This window comes from Bubalus bubalis, chromosome 3 (assembly GCF_019923935.1).
Source record: "Bubalus bubalis isolate 160015118507 breed Murrah chromosome 3, NDDB_SH_1, whole genome shotgun sequence".
In the NCBI taxonomy this organism is placed as follows: Eukaryota; Metazoa; Chordata; class Mammalia; order Artiodactyla; family Bovidae; genus Bubalus; species Bubalus bubalis.
In genome coordinates this window covers 5,521,357-5,537,204 of record NC_059159.1, presented here as the reverse complement: position 1 = coordinate 5,537,204, position 15,848 = coordinate 5,521,357, and the positions used below count along the sequence as shown (strand labels likewise).

Sequence of the window (15,848 nt, the reverse complement as noted above, 5' to 3'; positions counted from 1 at the left end):
AGCCGGGGGTAAAGGGACGCATCCAAGGTCTCGCTGCAAATCAGGGGCGGAGTGAAGGACATGGACCCACTGGCAGATCCGCTGCCCAGAACAGTCTAGAACACGTGGGTGTGCGCACAGGAGCCACACCCTCTCTCCCTGCTCCTCTCCTACTTTCCGATCTGGGCAGACCTGGGGGCAGGTGGCCATGTCCACCCAGACTCTCCAGAGGGCAGACCGATAGCACAGAGGAGGCATCCGCTGCTTTATGAAAGGCTCCCGAGGAAAGCTCCTCTCGGTCGAACCGAGGCTGTTTATTTCTACCACTAGGAAACTTAACATGCAAATTAGGGCGGGTTTGATCATCCATCACCTGAAATTGACGTATTTGGATTTGGCCTGAATCCCTGGTAACCAGTGCAGGAGACGGGCATCGAGCAGCGGCCACGTGGTGCCCGAGGTCCTCCGGGAGGGACGGGAAAGGAGTTCCCAGCAGAGGCACATATGTTTTTCATCAGGGCTGTTTCAATGCATGGAAATGAGATGTTCATTCCTCCTCCCCACACAGATGGGCTGGAGACCCCAGGCTGCCCTGAGAGCCTCCCTCTTGACTCCCCCCTCCCCAGATCTTCCCGGGGGTGCCCCCTCCCACCTTGGCTCTCAGCCAGGACACAGAAACTAATTAGATCTTGCCTCAGTTCTGTGCTCAGGCAGGCAAATGGGCTAGACAGATGCCTGGGGAGTTGGTAATGACCCCTGCTTCCTGGGGGCTGCCTTGGTGCCTGACTCCCCCCTCTCCCCACCCGTACCCCTCAGAGACCCATCAGACCTGTTCATGAGATTTCTCAGTGCGGGAGGATTCAGGTGGTCCCTCTCCTGGGTCTTCATTCCCCCAAAGGAGTCTCTGCTGCGACCCACTTTCTGCTTTCTGAGTGAGGGGGTGCTGGGGGAGTTTGTGATTTTGAACTTCCCATCCTGGCCAAGGAAGAGCCAGCTGGCTGCCCAAGTGCTCTGGGACTTCCCTGGTGGTCAGATGGTGAAGAATCTGCCTTGCAATTCAGGGGACGTGGGTTCCATCCCTGGCTGGGGAACAGATCCCACATGTCCCAGAGCCACGGAGGCCCTGCACTCTGGAGCCCCTGTACCACAGCTGCAGAGTTGCGTGCCTCACCAAAGACCCTGCATGCTGCAACGAAGACCCAACACAGCCAAATGAATAAATAAATATATTTTTTTTAAAGCCTACCTCCTGGCGGTGGGCTTGGAGGAGGGGTGGGGTTGAAAGCAGTGTTTACGGCTCCAACCGGCAGCCCTTGGGGGCTGGAAAATGCCCGAGAGTTCCCCGGCTCAGTGTGAGCAGGCAGCAGGTGGGAGCTTCCTGCCTGCAGAACAAGAAGTAGTAACCAAGAAAGACAGCCTCCCCAAAAGAGACCGAGCGCAGTCCCTGGAGGTCAGCCCACAGTTGGCCTCGTCCAGAAGCTCAGCTGCTGCAGCTGCTCCTTGACCTTCGACCCCTAGGGAACAGACAGAGTGAGGACCACGCCCACAGGTGCACACCCGGCCTGGCCGCGGCCACAGCTCCTGGTCAGTTGCCTCCAAACCTTAGTCACTCAGCCGTGGTTTGCTGTTTCTGGGCTTGTCCCTCCTGCATGCTCTCATGACGTTGTGTTTAGTGGGCGGTCAGCAGGGCTGGCAGGTCATGGCAGGGACAGCTGGGCTGCTGGTCTCTCTTCCCGTGGTTTACCAGCCTTCGTGCCATGATGGTCTGGGCCAGTGGTCTGGGAGGGCGAACATGGAAGCTGCAAGGCTCTTGAGCCCTGGCTTTGTAATGTTCCACCAGGTTCTGCGGGTGAAGTCCTGAGGCCAGGCCAGATTTAGGGAGCAGGGGCAGGGGTAGCTGCCACATCCCTCCTGGAATGGCTGCAAAGCTTTGAAGCGGCTGCCCATCCAAAGAGGATGAGTAGGGGGTGGAGGCGAGTCAGGCTGGACCCAGGCCAGAACCATCAGGGCTGGTGGGAGGCTTTGTGGGGCCAGCTGCCCAGGGTCTGAGCAGATGTTGGGAAGCGCAGGAGGTGGGGGCTCAGCTCTGGGCCCTGGGGCTCAGGGCAGCCGCCATCCTAGCTCCGACGCTGGATGGCATGGCAGCCGAAGCTCGGAAGCTGCTCCTGGAGCTGGCAAGCGGACAGGAGCATTGTGCCAGGTGTTAGGAGACTGTTAGAGGGGCTGAGGGCAGAGCTCCTTTCTCCCAGGACACAGTGAGTGAATAACAGTAACATGAGTAATCCCAGTAGCAGCTAGCTCTCAGCATGTGCTTGCCACATGCCTCATGCCAGGCCCTGTCCTACTCAGCATGAAGGTGTGACGTCATGTCACCCTCGCACCGTGCCTTCAGGTAGGGACCGTGGTGTCGTGGTGAAGAGCACGGAGTCAGAGGCCTGCCGGCTGTGTGATCTTGGGCAAGTTGCTTAATCTCTCTGTGCCTTGGTGTCCCCATCTTTTTCACCTGCCGAATGTGGATAAGATGAATTCTGATCTCATAGGATAGTTAAAGGGGAGTACATGCATTATTCTGTATGTAAAGTGTGTAGAACTGCCTGGTTTGCTTGCGATAATTATTATTATTACCCTTGTTTTATAGCTGAGGAAATGGAGGCACAGAAAGATTTGGCAATCTGCCCAAGGTCACACAGCAAGTTATACACACAGACAGTCCAAAACCCTGCTTCTTCACCTGTGCCCACCACCCCCGAGAGCTTTTGCCCCCCAGTTCCCAGCCCAGCTCTGGACACTAGAATTGTTTGAGCCTGTTTTCTGACTTCAGTGGCAGTGTGGCCAAGACTCTCCCAAAAGGAGATATAACCCAAAGAGCCGGGAGCTAGGGGAGGGCTCGGGGTGTAGAGCCTCGGGACTCAGAGAAGAGAGACACAGGGCCATCTGAAGCCTCATCCCAGGTAGACAGGAAGAGCATCCATCCTGACCCTGAGCCTGGTCTGGGCGGGAAGGAAGTGGGCAGCTCACCAGGCACCCCCACCCTGCCCGAGCTGCCAACTGCAGGCACGGCGGGACGTCCAGAGATGCCTCTGCCCAGCGCCCCCCACCTGACTTGGCCCAGCAAGCTGGAGGAACCCCAGGAGGACAGTGGTTCATCCTCCAGCCTCATCAGCATTCATTAATCCCCCGCAAAAACTGTCCTGGGGAAATCAGGAGCCTGGTGGAGACCAGGGAGCAGGACTCAGCCATGCAGGAAGCATGGGTTGGTCGGGCAGAGCATCCCCCACACTCTGTGCCCACAGGAGGCTCCCACTTCAGCGAATGTTTCTACCATGCACATTGGCCTCGCCCTCCTTAGTATTAATTACCCATCATCCCTTGTGCCAATTAAAGCCGCCACGACAAAGTGACTTCTGCTATAAGAGGAGCAAGTCCTTGTTCCCTCTCTCCCCTGAGATCCTGAGATGTCCAAGGGATGGCAGTGGCAGACGGAAATGAAGGGACTGGTCATGGGGCTGGGGAACAAGGCCTTGCTAAGCAGGGTATGGCAGCAGGAGCAACATTTCATCTAAACTAAGGAGCTGGGGGACCCCAATACCAGGAGGACTATGGTTGTGCTGTTACTTCGGTCGTTGTTATTACTGCTGACACCCAGAGCCTAACACAGTGCCCGGAACTTTGTGGACTCTCCAGTCTGGGTCAAATGATTAGTGGCAATGGCAAACTCATAAAGACGCGTTTCTCAAGTGCTTACCAAATGTCAGACACTGAGTTTAGAGCTTTGCAGCCAGTTCTGCTAAAATGAGATAGAAACGATGAAAGAAGTCACCACACTGCAAAATCGTGCAGTTAAAAACCACAGGGCTAGTGGGGGAACTGGGGTGAGGGCCACACTCAAAACATCATTGTCCTTGTTTACTCGCTAAGTCCCGTCTGACTCTTTTGTGACCCCACGGACTGGAGCCCACCAGGCTGGGATTTCCCAGGCAAGAATACTGGAGTGGGTTGCCATTTTCTTCTCCAGGGGATCTTCCCGACCCGGGGATTGAACCCTTGCCTCCTGCTTGGCAGGCGGATTCTTTACCACTGAGACACCTGGGAAGCCCACCCAGAACTTCATTAGGGACACATGGGGAAAAAAAGAGGAATGTGATGAGGGTTATTACTCACGTCCCCGAACATTCAGTGGGTAAGAAATGCATAAAGGCCGCAATAAATGTACTTGGCCTTCAAAAGGGCCTAAAATCTGCTCGTGGAAGTGGGTGTCAGTGGGTTGCAGCTGTTGAGTTATCATGAAGGGTGCAAGGAGGGTTGTCTGCAATGGAAAGAGGATTGTAAAGCCAGATGTGGGCGGGTGAGCTCGTAACACACCCATGAGCTGAGACCCCCAAGGTGTGCGTGTCACGGGAACTGTGTGGCTCCATTCAGCTGCAGGCAGGTGTCTGGATTCACCGAGTGTTTCTTGCAGACAAAAGCTCACACAGCAAATGCAAACCTCAAGTTATGTTCCGATTGTCCCCTAATGTGTCTATGGCATCGCCCCAAATGCATGGTTTCAAAACAGGCCGCAGAACGAAACTACCTTCACTCATATTTTCTTTTATTTTTTTTAACATTTCTTTCTTTCTGTGCCTGCACCGGGTCTTAGCTGCGGCACTCAGGATCTTTGATCTTCATTGCGGCCTGCCGGATCTAGTTCCCTAACCAGGGATCGAACCTGGGCCCCCTGCATTGGGAATGTGGAGTCTTAGCCACTGGACCGCCAGGATAGTCCTGCTCGCATTTTTTATAAAGCAGCCACCCTTATGTTGCCAGTTACGCAGGTGGAGTGCCCCAGCTTAAGAAGGTTCAGCCCCTTATCTAAGGTCCCTTGCTTAACAAGTGATGCAAGTTAGGATTATAGTGAAAATCTGAGGCCACAGCGGGATTCGTCCAGTCTATCAGTCTTTGGGACTGCGTCAGACTCACTATCAGACTGTGATTAGAGTCGGAGTCATCTCACAGATGAGGAGACAGGACTAATGAGCCCTTTTGTCCTCGCCGGGATGGTCCTTTGTGAAATCTTACATTCAGACCTTCCTCGCTATGGCCACCCGCCCTTACCTCCCTCCCTTCGCCCCCTACACAGGCCATGACTGTCTTTGGGGGCATGATTTGGCCTTCTGCGCTGGCCGTCTCATTCACTCACCCAGGGAGTGTTCACTGAACATGTGCTGTTCCAGACGTGACGCTTGGGGAGCACGGGGGCTGCGGGGACTCACATACAAGTACACGGCTCGTTAAACTAAATGGTGAACCATGCACCAGGCAGAGCCCTGTGGCAGCCCAGAGGAGTTCAGGAAGGCTTCCTGGAGGCAACTTCCTAGCTGAAGGCAGAGGGGTTCCCCACGAGCTGGAGAGCAGCGTGTGGAGAGGTGACGGTGGTTGTATTCTTTAGACACAGCTGGAAGCTTGATAGAATTGGGGCCAAAGGGGAGCTCTGGGCTCTGGGGGCGGAGTGTCTACGAGCCCGATGCCCGGACGCTGCGGGCGCTGCAGACACCTGTGTGTGCGAGCGAGCCCTGGGCCCCCTGCCCCTCTGCTCACCTGCGCCGTGGCCACCCCATCCGCCTGCACAGGGGCGAGTTGAGGCCAGAAAAGAGGGATGCAGAGACTGGCATCTTGGACCCGGTATCCCTTTAGCCCCCATGTTCTGTGGTCAGAGGCAGGGGCCTCTCCCGCTTCCATCCACTGCAGCCCCACCTGCATCCACCCTGCAGGTGGCTCCCACCCAAAACCCAGGGACGGAACCTGGGTCCTCTGCACTGCAGGCAGGTTCTTTACCATCTGGGTGTACATGAGTACATTTGTGTGATGCATATACACATGTGTATATGTGTGTGTGCGGGTGTGGGTTGTACACATGTGTATGTATATACACAACATGTGAGTGCATATGGGTATGTGTGACTGTGTGTGTACACACGTGTGTGCATGTGCACACGCACCGTCCCCCCGCGTGAGCACCACACATGCATCTCTGGCGTCTGATTTATTAACGAGGACAACACAAGGAGAGCGGGCCTATTATTTCTGGTGTCCGCATCAGCTCCTGACAGCTTTGTGGGATTGAAATATCTTATTTAATGTGAGTAAGAATCATTTTGAATATCAACTGTGACACTCAAGGACTCGAACCAAAAAGGGCACTGTGCATTTCCCCGTGTGCTGGAGAAGACACCACGTGCTTTAGACAGGTATTTTCTCTGCTGTCCGTCTTGTGTCTCTAAAAATCCAGTTGTCCATCCCGGCTCCTTTCTGGGTGTCGCCATGCGCCCTCCACCCTGAGCCCAGCCTTTCGTCTTGGAGGAGAGAGCTTCGTGACCAGGGTCCCTCGGGTTAAATCAGGGCCCTCCATGACGGGGCAAAGCAGACAGGGCGGGTTCTGTGTGTGTCTCTCCTTCCACCCCCGCCCCCCAGGCTCTCTCTGCACCGCCTGCTCCTTTTAACCAAGCTTCTCCCGTCCAGGAATTTACTTGCGTTGGCCTAATAATTCTGAAAAGATGCTCAAGAAACTAGCAGTGGTTTCGTGTGTGTGTGTGTGTGTGTGTGTGTGTGTGTGTTAGGAGCTAAGAATAACCATGCACCTGGGGACAGGGATGGGAGATAGGTGTACTGTGTCTTTTCCTTTTATTCTTTGAATTTTAAACCCCAGGAATATATTTCCTATAATAAATTAATAAATAAGTGTTCCTTTGCCGGGGCCTAGAGACAGGTAAATGCAGGTGTCCCCACACCCCTGCAGCTGTTCCTCATTGGATGGAGAGTGAGGTGACAGACGAGCCAGGAGGAGGGTACAAACAGGTGACCAAGGGCCCGGGGGGGCAGCCTTTGGAAAGGGTGGAGTCATTCCTTTGCTGTCCCCACTGTCCTTGAAGCAGGAGGGCAAGGGGGCAGGGTCTGCCAGAAGCTGAGGGCCGAGACAAAACCCTTCTACCAGTAGGAAGGATGAGAAGGCACTTCCCTGGTGGTCCAGTGGCTAAGACTCCAAGGTCCCAAGGCAGGGGCCCAGGGTTCGATTCCTGGTCAGGGAACTAGATCCTTCATGATGCAACTAACTCCCAAGACCCGACACAGACACATAAATAAATAATAAAAATTTTGAATTTTTATTTTAAAAAGGGTGAGGAAGCCAACAGGCATGGCAGATCCTCTGTGGGTGGCTGAGACAGTTGGGGTTCACGTCCACAGGGAAGCCAACACATTTTCCAGGGAACCCAGGCTCTCCTGATGCTTGGCTTGGCTCTCTTACTGTGTCCTCACTCAGGTAGGGAGCAGGGTCCTTCCGTACCCTCTCCACCCTCCCCTCTGGCCCTCTGCACCTCACCCCAGCGCTCTCCAACCCCCGCCAGTGACTCATCTATTTGCACCCTCATGTGACAGGCATAGGTGTGGCACCTGCCATGTGCAAGGCACATGAGTCTAGGGCTTACATTAGAGACAGCCATTATCAAAGCCACCTAAGTGTCCATCAACAGTGAGTGGATAAAGAAGATGTGGTCTATACATGCAATGGGATACTACTTGGCCATGAAAAAGAGTGAAAATTTTGCGATTGGCAGCAACATGGATGGACTTGGAGGGCATTATGCTAAGTGAAACAAATCAGAGAAAGACAAATACTATATGATATTACTTATATATTAAATCTAAAAATAGTGCATATAAGTAAACTGCTAAGTCATTTCAGTCATGTCCGACTCTGTGCGACCCCATAGACAGCAGCCCACCAGGCTCCCCCATCCCTGGGATTCTCCAGGCAAGGACACTGGAGTGGGCTGCCATTTCCTTCTCCAATGCATGAAAGTGAAAAATGAAAGTGAAGTCGCTCAGTCGTGTCCGACTCTAGCGACCCCATGGACTGCAGCCTACGAGGCTCCTCCGTCCATGGGATTTTCCAGGCAAGAGTACTGGAGTGGGGTGCCATTGCCTTCTCCGATAAGTAAACTAGTGAATATAATAAAAAAGAGAAACAGGCTCACAGCTCTAGAGACCAGTTACTGGTGGGAGAGGAAAGTGGAGAGGGGCCGCAAAGGGGTGGACGGAAAGGGACGAACTATTAGGTAAAAATAAGCTACAACGTGGGGCTTCCCTGGTGGCCCAGTGGTTAAGGCTTCATCCTTCAGTGCGTGGGGTTCAGGTTCGACCCCTGGTCAGACTGCTAAGACCCCACATACCTCACAGCCAAAAAACCAAAACAGAAAGCAGAAGCAATATTGTAACACATTCAATAAAGACTTTAAAATGGTTCACATCAAAAAAACAAATCTTTAAAACAAGCTATAAGGATATACTGTACAACACACGGGATATAGCTGATATTTTATAGTAACTATAAATGGAGTACAACCTTTATTTTTTTACCTTTTATTTTGTATTGGGATATAGTCGATTAACAATGCTGTGATAGTCTCAGATGAACAGTGAAGAGACTCAGCCAGACAGATACATGTACCCATTCTCCCCCAAATAGAGTATAACCTTTAGAAACTGGATCACTATATTGTGCACCTCTAACTTCTATAATGTTGTACAGCAGCTATACTTCAATTTTCTTTAAAAGATAGCCATTTTTAAGCTTTTTAGTTTGTATTGGAGTATAGCCAGTTAACAGTGTTGAGATAGTTTCAAATGAACAGCAGAGGGACTCAGCCATACAGATACATGTACACAATAACCATTATTGTCCCCATTTTACAGATGGGAAAACTGAGGTTTGTGCATTTCCATCACTTGCCCAGGTCAAACCCCTAAAAAGTGCAGAAGCGGATGTCAGGCCTAGTTTTCTCAACATCAGAAGCCCCAGCGCCCCCTCCAGCGCCAGGCTCCATCATGGGCAGTCACGTGTGCACCCTCCTCACAAAGCATTTCAGCCATCCCCCTGCCCCTGGAAGGGACCTTGACAGGACTGGGCTCCTCCAGTTCCCTGCCAGGCCCGCAGCCGCAGGTGGGTGGGGCAGATAGAGCTGTGGGCATCCCGGGGCCCAGGAGGGAGCCCTGTGGGGGATGAAGAGCTGTCAGGGTCATTATCTTGGATGCTCCGATGCTGTGATGCCACCAGCCGCTCTGGATTTGCAAATCGAGATGCTGGCCAGCTGCCTCTTCCACCCACCGGGGAGGCAGTCTGGGTGAAGCAAAGCGGGTTTCCCTGGTAGGAAAGGCAGTGGGCGGCACTGTTACTTTAAATAATATTGCCTACAAGCCAGAAATAGTTCTCCCAGGCAGGGAGGGGAGCGCCAGGGACAGCTCAGGGAAAGGGGCTCCACCCCACACCGAGGCCGACCACAGATGCCAGAGTGAGGATGCCCGCCCCCTCCCACAGACGTGGCCGAGGTGGGGCCCAGAGCCAGCTCTCCTCTGCTGGTTTCGGGGGAGGGGCAGACACGCACCCACTGCTCTTCCTTGGGGCCCCAGATTGGGGCCTGGAGCTTCCTGGCTGAAGCAAAGGAACTCGTGCTTTATGCCGAAATCAACTTTTATTAAAGTTTAAATTTCACTACGCATCACCAGTATCAGCAGACAAACCCCAGATCCAATGAGTCCCTGGTGTCTGTTTTATAATGTATACTGACATTATATGCTCAAAGTGCATTTTTTAATTTTATTTTTAAAATAAAAGCAATATATGCACACCATAAAGAACATTCTGATGGTGCAGAAAGACATAAACTCCAGAGGCAGAAGTTTACCTTCCTCTGAGTCCTCAATACTTCTCCCAAAAGGCAAGAGGTGAAGAATCCTAAAAAATGTTTATGTCCAAGCCAGAACGGGTACGTGATTATTGTTGCTGTTTAATCTCTAAGTCATGTCTGCAACCCCATGGACTGTAGCCCACCAGGCTTCTCCCACCATGGGATTTTCCAGGCAGGAATACTGGAGTGGATTGCCATTTCCTTCTCCAGGGGATCTTCCCGACCCAGGGATTGAACCTGCATCTCCTGCATTGGCAGGCAGATTCTTTACCACTGAGCCACCAGCGAAGCCCATATACGTGATTGTGTGTGTGCAAATATATACAAATACATACTATTCCAGTTTACCTACACGTTATACCATTTACACTGTTTCTTGACTTTTTTTGGCTCACAAACTCAAAATTCTTTTTATGATCCTAAACATTAGACTAAGGGTTTGGCAGCCTGCATCAATAAACAACCTATCAAGAGATAAGAATACATTCTCTCATGTCCCTAACACTCAGCTGTGATATTATTTATCTTTTTACTTTCTCATGTTTTTATTTCCATAAATATCCCCCGTCTCCAGCTTCGACTTCCTTCTCGTGCTTTGTATGTCTTGGAGGCTGTTCTGTCTCATCCCATAGAGGTGTTCTTCGTTCATTCTATGGCTATGGCATTATTAATCGATTCGATTCCATTTTTGATGGGTGTTTATGCTGCTTCTGGTTTTCATTTGTCTCTGCTGTTACAAGCAAACCACAGTGAACATCCTCATTCCTGGTTTTTGCCACATTTTTGTAAGTACGGATAAAAGGCCAGCTCCCTGGAGTCTAGCCTCAGGGTCAGAAGACTTGAATATTCTGATTTGGATCGATTCTGCCCCAAAGGTTGGACCAACTTACTCTTTCAGCAGCCGATCTGTGGTCAGCCTCACCTCCGCCTCACTCTAGCCTTGGGTGTAATCGTACAAGAAAATTTGGTGCCATCTGAATATTGTCTTCTTTTGATTGGACTTTCTTTCATTGTGACAATGGCCGAGCATCTTCTTTGTGAGTTTGGTCATTTCTGTTCATTTTTCTCTCCCTGGTGCTTTTTAGTAGTATCTGATTCTGTTTTTAAAGATAGAGGGCTTTTCCAGTCAATCTGTCCTTCTATCTTCCCTGCCAGGTCACCTCATCCCTTTTAAGACCTGAACGGTTTATCCAAAGCTGCCTTTCCCCTCCCCCAGGGAGCCATGGGCCTGTGATGGGCCTGAGGGTGGGTTGTGGGGGTGGAGAATGGGAGGTTTGCCAGAGCCTGGGTACCCGCTATCTTCCCAACATCACGCTGAGCACAGGAGTGAGGGACAGATAAGAGCTGTCACCAGGGGCAGAGATAAGAGACTCGGCCAGCCAGGAGGTTCTGGGTGATACTGCTGCAGAGCCAGAGCAGGCTTAGCACACACCCACCTGTGAGTCTGGGGCTCATGCCATCCCAGGACCGAACATGGGGTCCTGTGTGGTCGGATGTCAGTGCTGCGGGCTTCCTGGGTGGCTCAGCCGTAAAGAACCTGCCTGCAATACAGGAGACCCAGAAAATGTGGGCTGTATCCCTGGGTCAGGAAGATCCCCCTGGAGGAAGGAATGGCAGCCCACTGCAGTATTCTGGCCTGGAGAATCCCATAGACAGAGCAGCATGGCAGGCTACAGTCCCTGGGGTCACACGGAGTCGGACATGACTGAGCAACTAAGCATGCATGCGTGCACGTCAGTGTTGAGCTGGTTAGCAACTGGGCTTGGAGTCAGAAAGGTTCTATGGGTCCCTGGCCCTGCTTCTTACTGCCTCAGAAACCACAGGTCAATGATGGGTATTTCTGAACTTAATTTCCTCACCTCTAAAATGGGGGTTAGTAGCGCGATTAGGTAAAAAGACTCTCCAATTCAGACCTACGACCCTCTGCCCTGTCCGCATAAAATGAAGAAAGTGAAGCTAGTGTAGTGGGCAAGGCACAAAATTTCAGATTAAAATGTGTTAAAATGGCTCAAGTGTTACTGGTCCACAAGGCCCACTAGTGTGGGAACTGCTGCGTGAGGTGAACAAATGAATGGAGAGATCCCTGGAGGTCCAGGGGTTAAGACTCTGTGCCTTCATTGCCAAGGGTCCAGGTTTCACACCTCGTTGGGGAACTGAGATCCCAGAAGCTGCACAGCAAAAAAAGAGAGAGAGAGAAATGAATGAAAAGCACTTAATACAGCATCTGAAGCATAGGTGGTGCTCAGAGAGTGGCAGCTGTTTCATCATCATGATAAGCTGATGCTGATGGTGGTGCTGATGGTGGTGATGGTGGTGCTGATGGTGGTGCTGATGATGATGACGGTGATGATGGTGGTGCTGATGGTGCTGATGTTGGTGAGGACAGTGGTGATGATGGTGCTGATGGTGGTGCTGATGGTGGTGATGGTGATGGTGGTGATGGTGATGCTGATGGTGCTGATGATGGTGAGGACGGTGGTGATGATGGTGCTGATGGTGGTGCTGATGATGATGACGGTGGTGATGATGGTGATGGTGCTGATGGTGGTGGTGATGGTGATGATGGTGCTGATGCCATGGTGATGAAGGTGATGATGGTGGTGATGATGGTGCTGATGGTGGTGATGGTGGTGATGATGGTGATGGTGATGGTGGTGATGGTGGTGGGCTCATGTGAGAACTCATGCAAAAGAAAACTTGGTGATGCCTACAAATAAGGTTGCTCTGTTCCAGGGTTGGCATAGCCTGGGGGCAGGCCTGCAGTGAGCTTGTTCCCCGAGTTGGTTGGGTAAGCCTGAGAACACCCAAGAGTAGGGGAGGCATCCTAGGCACCAGCCCTTGGACCCTCAGAGCTCGCTGCTGGGCTGGTCACTGCCCAGATCAGCAGGGAGATCATGGGGTGGGGCCCAGGGGAACTAGCCCCTCCATACCCAAGAACACCCACCACCTGCCACGTCTCGCTGCCAGAAGCTCTTCACACACCGAGCCTGGCTTCCTCCCTGCCCCTAGTCGGGTGAGTGCACCACACAGCTGCTCTCCAGCTGCCCTCCCCCCAGGACCAGACTCTGCAGCTCTGGGGCCAGTGAGGTGCTCCCCAAGAGCATCCCTAGGGACCCCCTTCGGTTCACGCACTCTGGCCTTGGGGCCACACGTTCAGAAAGCCACGCAGCCTGCCCAGATGACTTTGCCAGGATGGTATGTGGAGTACAGGCCCTCCCAGGCACCTGAGCCAGAGCCTTTGGAGGGATCTTCTTATAGGTCCTTTCTATGACCCCCATGGTACAACTGAGGGCTCCCTGGTGCCCTTGGTCATGGAAGAGGGTGATGTGGCAACCTCTGACCCCCAGTTTGACCCCTGCGTCCCCGCGGCTGCCTGACTTGCTCACCGGCTGTCTCATCTGCCCCCAGGTACATGATCACCAGCCTGGACCGCACCCACGCTGGCTTCTACCGCTGCATCGTGCGTAACCGAATGGGTGCTCTGCTGCAGCGACAGACGGAGGTCCAGGTGGCCTGTGAGTACCGCGCGGGGCCGGGGAGAGGGGGACTGTGAAGTGGAGAGGGTCTGCAGGGTCTTTGCCCACTGGCCACACACTGGGCAGAGCCAAACCCCAGCTGTGGCCTTCCGTCTGGTGGGTGCTCGTGGCGGCCCTTCCTGCCATCCAGGCCGGTACCGTCCACTTACAGCAGATGGAACCAAGGCCCGGGCTCTCAAAGCCACATTGCCGACACATGACATATCTCTGCTGGCTGTGAGTCCAGCACTCTTTTTTTTATTTCTAATAGCTGCACCAAATGTGGGATCCCAGTACCCCACCCAGGGATCAAACCTGTGCCCCCTGCATTGGAAGTGCAGAGTCTTAATCACTGGACGGCCAGGGAAGTCCCCAGCACTCTTTGGATGCGACCGGTTGCTTCTTTTTTGAAAAGGAGGCCTGCCACCTGCTTTGAGAGTCTCCTCTGGGCTTGGCCTCCAACTTGGGGAATCTTCATAATGGCAGACTTCCTCAGGGTCTTCTTGGCAGATTTCCCAGGATCCCCCATCCCCACCATGACCTTCCCAGGTGGTGCTGGTGGTAAAGAAGCAGGCTGCCAATGCAGGAGACAGAAGAGATGCAGGCTCGACCCCTGGGTCAGGAAGATCCCCTGGAGGAGGGCATGGCAATCAACTCCAGTATTCTTATCTGGAGAATCCCATGAACAGAGCAGCCTGGAGGGCTACAGTCCATGGGGTCCCAAAGAGTCGGACACGACTGAGATGTAGCATGCACGCACCCCCACAACCTGGAATTTTCCATCTTCCAGCTTGCCCAGCCCTGGAGCAGTAAGAGCTTGGAGGCCCCCACAGTCTTGGGAAGCGCTGTGAGACGCCTCGTGGTGGGTCTCAGCTCTAAAGGGAGAGGGGAGGGGAGCAGCCAGAGTTCCTGGAAGGAGCAAAGGGTAAAGGAATAGACCCTCGCTGAGCCTTTAGGGTGACAGCCTCCCCTCGTTGCCACCAGGACCCGGAAGAGCGACCTCAGATGGGGGATGAGAGAGAAGCCTCAGGAGAACCCATTGCACCAATCAGCTCCACCCACAGCCCCCACCATGACTCAGTATCCCGTTCGCAGACCCCACAGACCCCGTATGCTAGAAATAAGCCTCAGTATGGGCCGTTTCATTCTGGGGTCTTTAGGGGGAGACGTCTAAAGTTGCCCAATGGGCCATGGGAGTGTGGGAAACCTTAATGAGCCCTGATTTTTTTTTTTTTTTTTTAACAAAGAGGACTCCCTTGAGACTTCCCTGGCGATCCAGTGGTTAGGCGTCTGAGCTTCCACTGCAGGAGGGGCACAGGTTCAATCCCTGGTTAGGGAACTAAGATCCCACATGGCGTGGGGCATGGCCAAAAATAAAATTTAAAAGTAATAAAAATTTAAAAAGAAAGTAGCTTGCCTTCCAAAAAAGAAAAAAAACTCAAGATACCCTCTCATGCAGGGCCCACTAGGGCTTGACTCGGATTTAACGCAGAAGAGAGCTTATTACTTTGGAGAGAAGCAGGGGAGAGAAGTCGAGAAGAAAGCCTCAAGTGAGGCGAAGAGTGTTTACAATAACTATGGAGAGCAGCCGTAATCAGAAGCGGAGGACCGATTGTCCCATAAATCAGCGCTAAGGACAGCTCGGCTTCCTCAGAGGAGAGGAAAAGCCCTGAATTAAAATGACAGTTCAGGGCCGCGGCCACCGGCTGGAGGGCTCCCATGGAGCTCCGTTTAGCGGGTTCTCAGAGCCCTGTGGTGCGGGGGCAGCCGTGGGTCGGGCCACAGAGAGCCCAGGAGTGTGTCTGTGTGTGCTCGAGGGTAGGTGTGGGTTCATGCATGTGAGTGTGCAAATGTGTTTCTGGATTGGTCTGCCTCTTTGTTCACCTGTGTGCAGCTGAGGGTTGTGCCTGGTCTTCGTTGCAGCACGTGGGATCTTTAGTTGCAGCATATGAGGTTTTAGTTCCCCGACCAGGAATCGAACCCCAGTCCCCTGCATTGGGACCAGCAGACAAAACATGCTGACAGCAGGCTTCAGGGTTCTTCACATGCCAGGTCATGACCCTCGTGGGGATGGGGAGAGAAAGCATGGATTCCAGCGCTGATCCAGTCGCTGACTAGCTTAGGGCTCTGGGCACCTGGGGAGTGGAGGGGTTGCAGGTGGAGAAGGAAGCACAGCCTCCGTCCCCCTGGAAAGGTGAGCACACACCCAAGACCCTGCAAAACAATCAGAGCCGCAGGTGCAAGCTGGACAGCGCGTCCCTAAGGAGATGCCCAGGAAGCACAGAGGAGCCCCCAACCCCCCGCCCTCCAGTGCCATTGTGCAAACGTCGTCCCTTCGTGGGTCCCTGGGGCAGGTCTCCAAGGTAGGAAGGCGTGTCCCGGGAGCTACATCTTGAGATGGGGAAACTGAGCCTCAGAAAGGTCAGAGGACTGGACTTCCCTGGTGGTCCAGTGGTTAAGACTCTGCCTTGCAAGGCAGGGGACGTGGGGTCAATCTCTGCTCCGGGAACTAAGAGCCCACGTGCTGCCCGCGTCACAGGTAGGGAATATATACACTACAACAAAAGATTCCACCCGATCAAGGAAGGTCCCACGTGCCGCAACAGAGAGCCAATGTGGCCGAATAAATTAA

General features: G+C 53.0%; 1 protein-coding gene across 2 annotated transcripts in view; it reads left to right on the top strand.

Moving 5' to 3' along the window:
- The window catches only part of SDK2 (sidekick cell adhesion molecule 2), a 272,105-nt gene that overhangs the window by 137,739 nt on the left and 118,518 nt on the right, over positions 1-15,848 (top strand). For both annotated transcript variants that reach the window (XM_025279404.3, XM_025279402.3), the window contains exon 3: positions 13,110-13,216. In XM_025279404.3, coding sequence (XP_025135189.3) covers positions 13,110-13,216 — 107 coding nt within the window. The remainder of the gene's footprint in view (positions 1-13,109; positions 13,217-15,848) is intronic.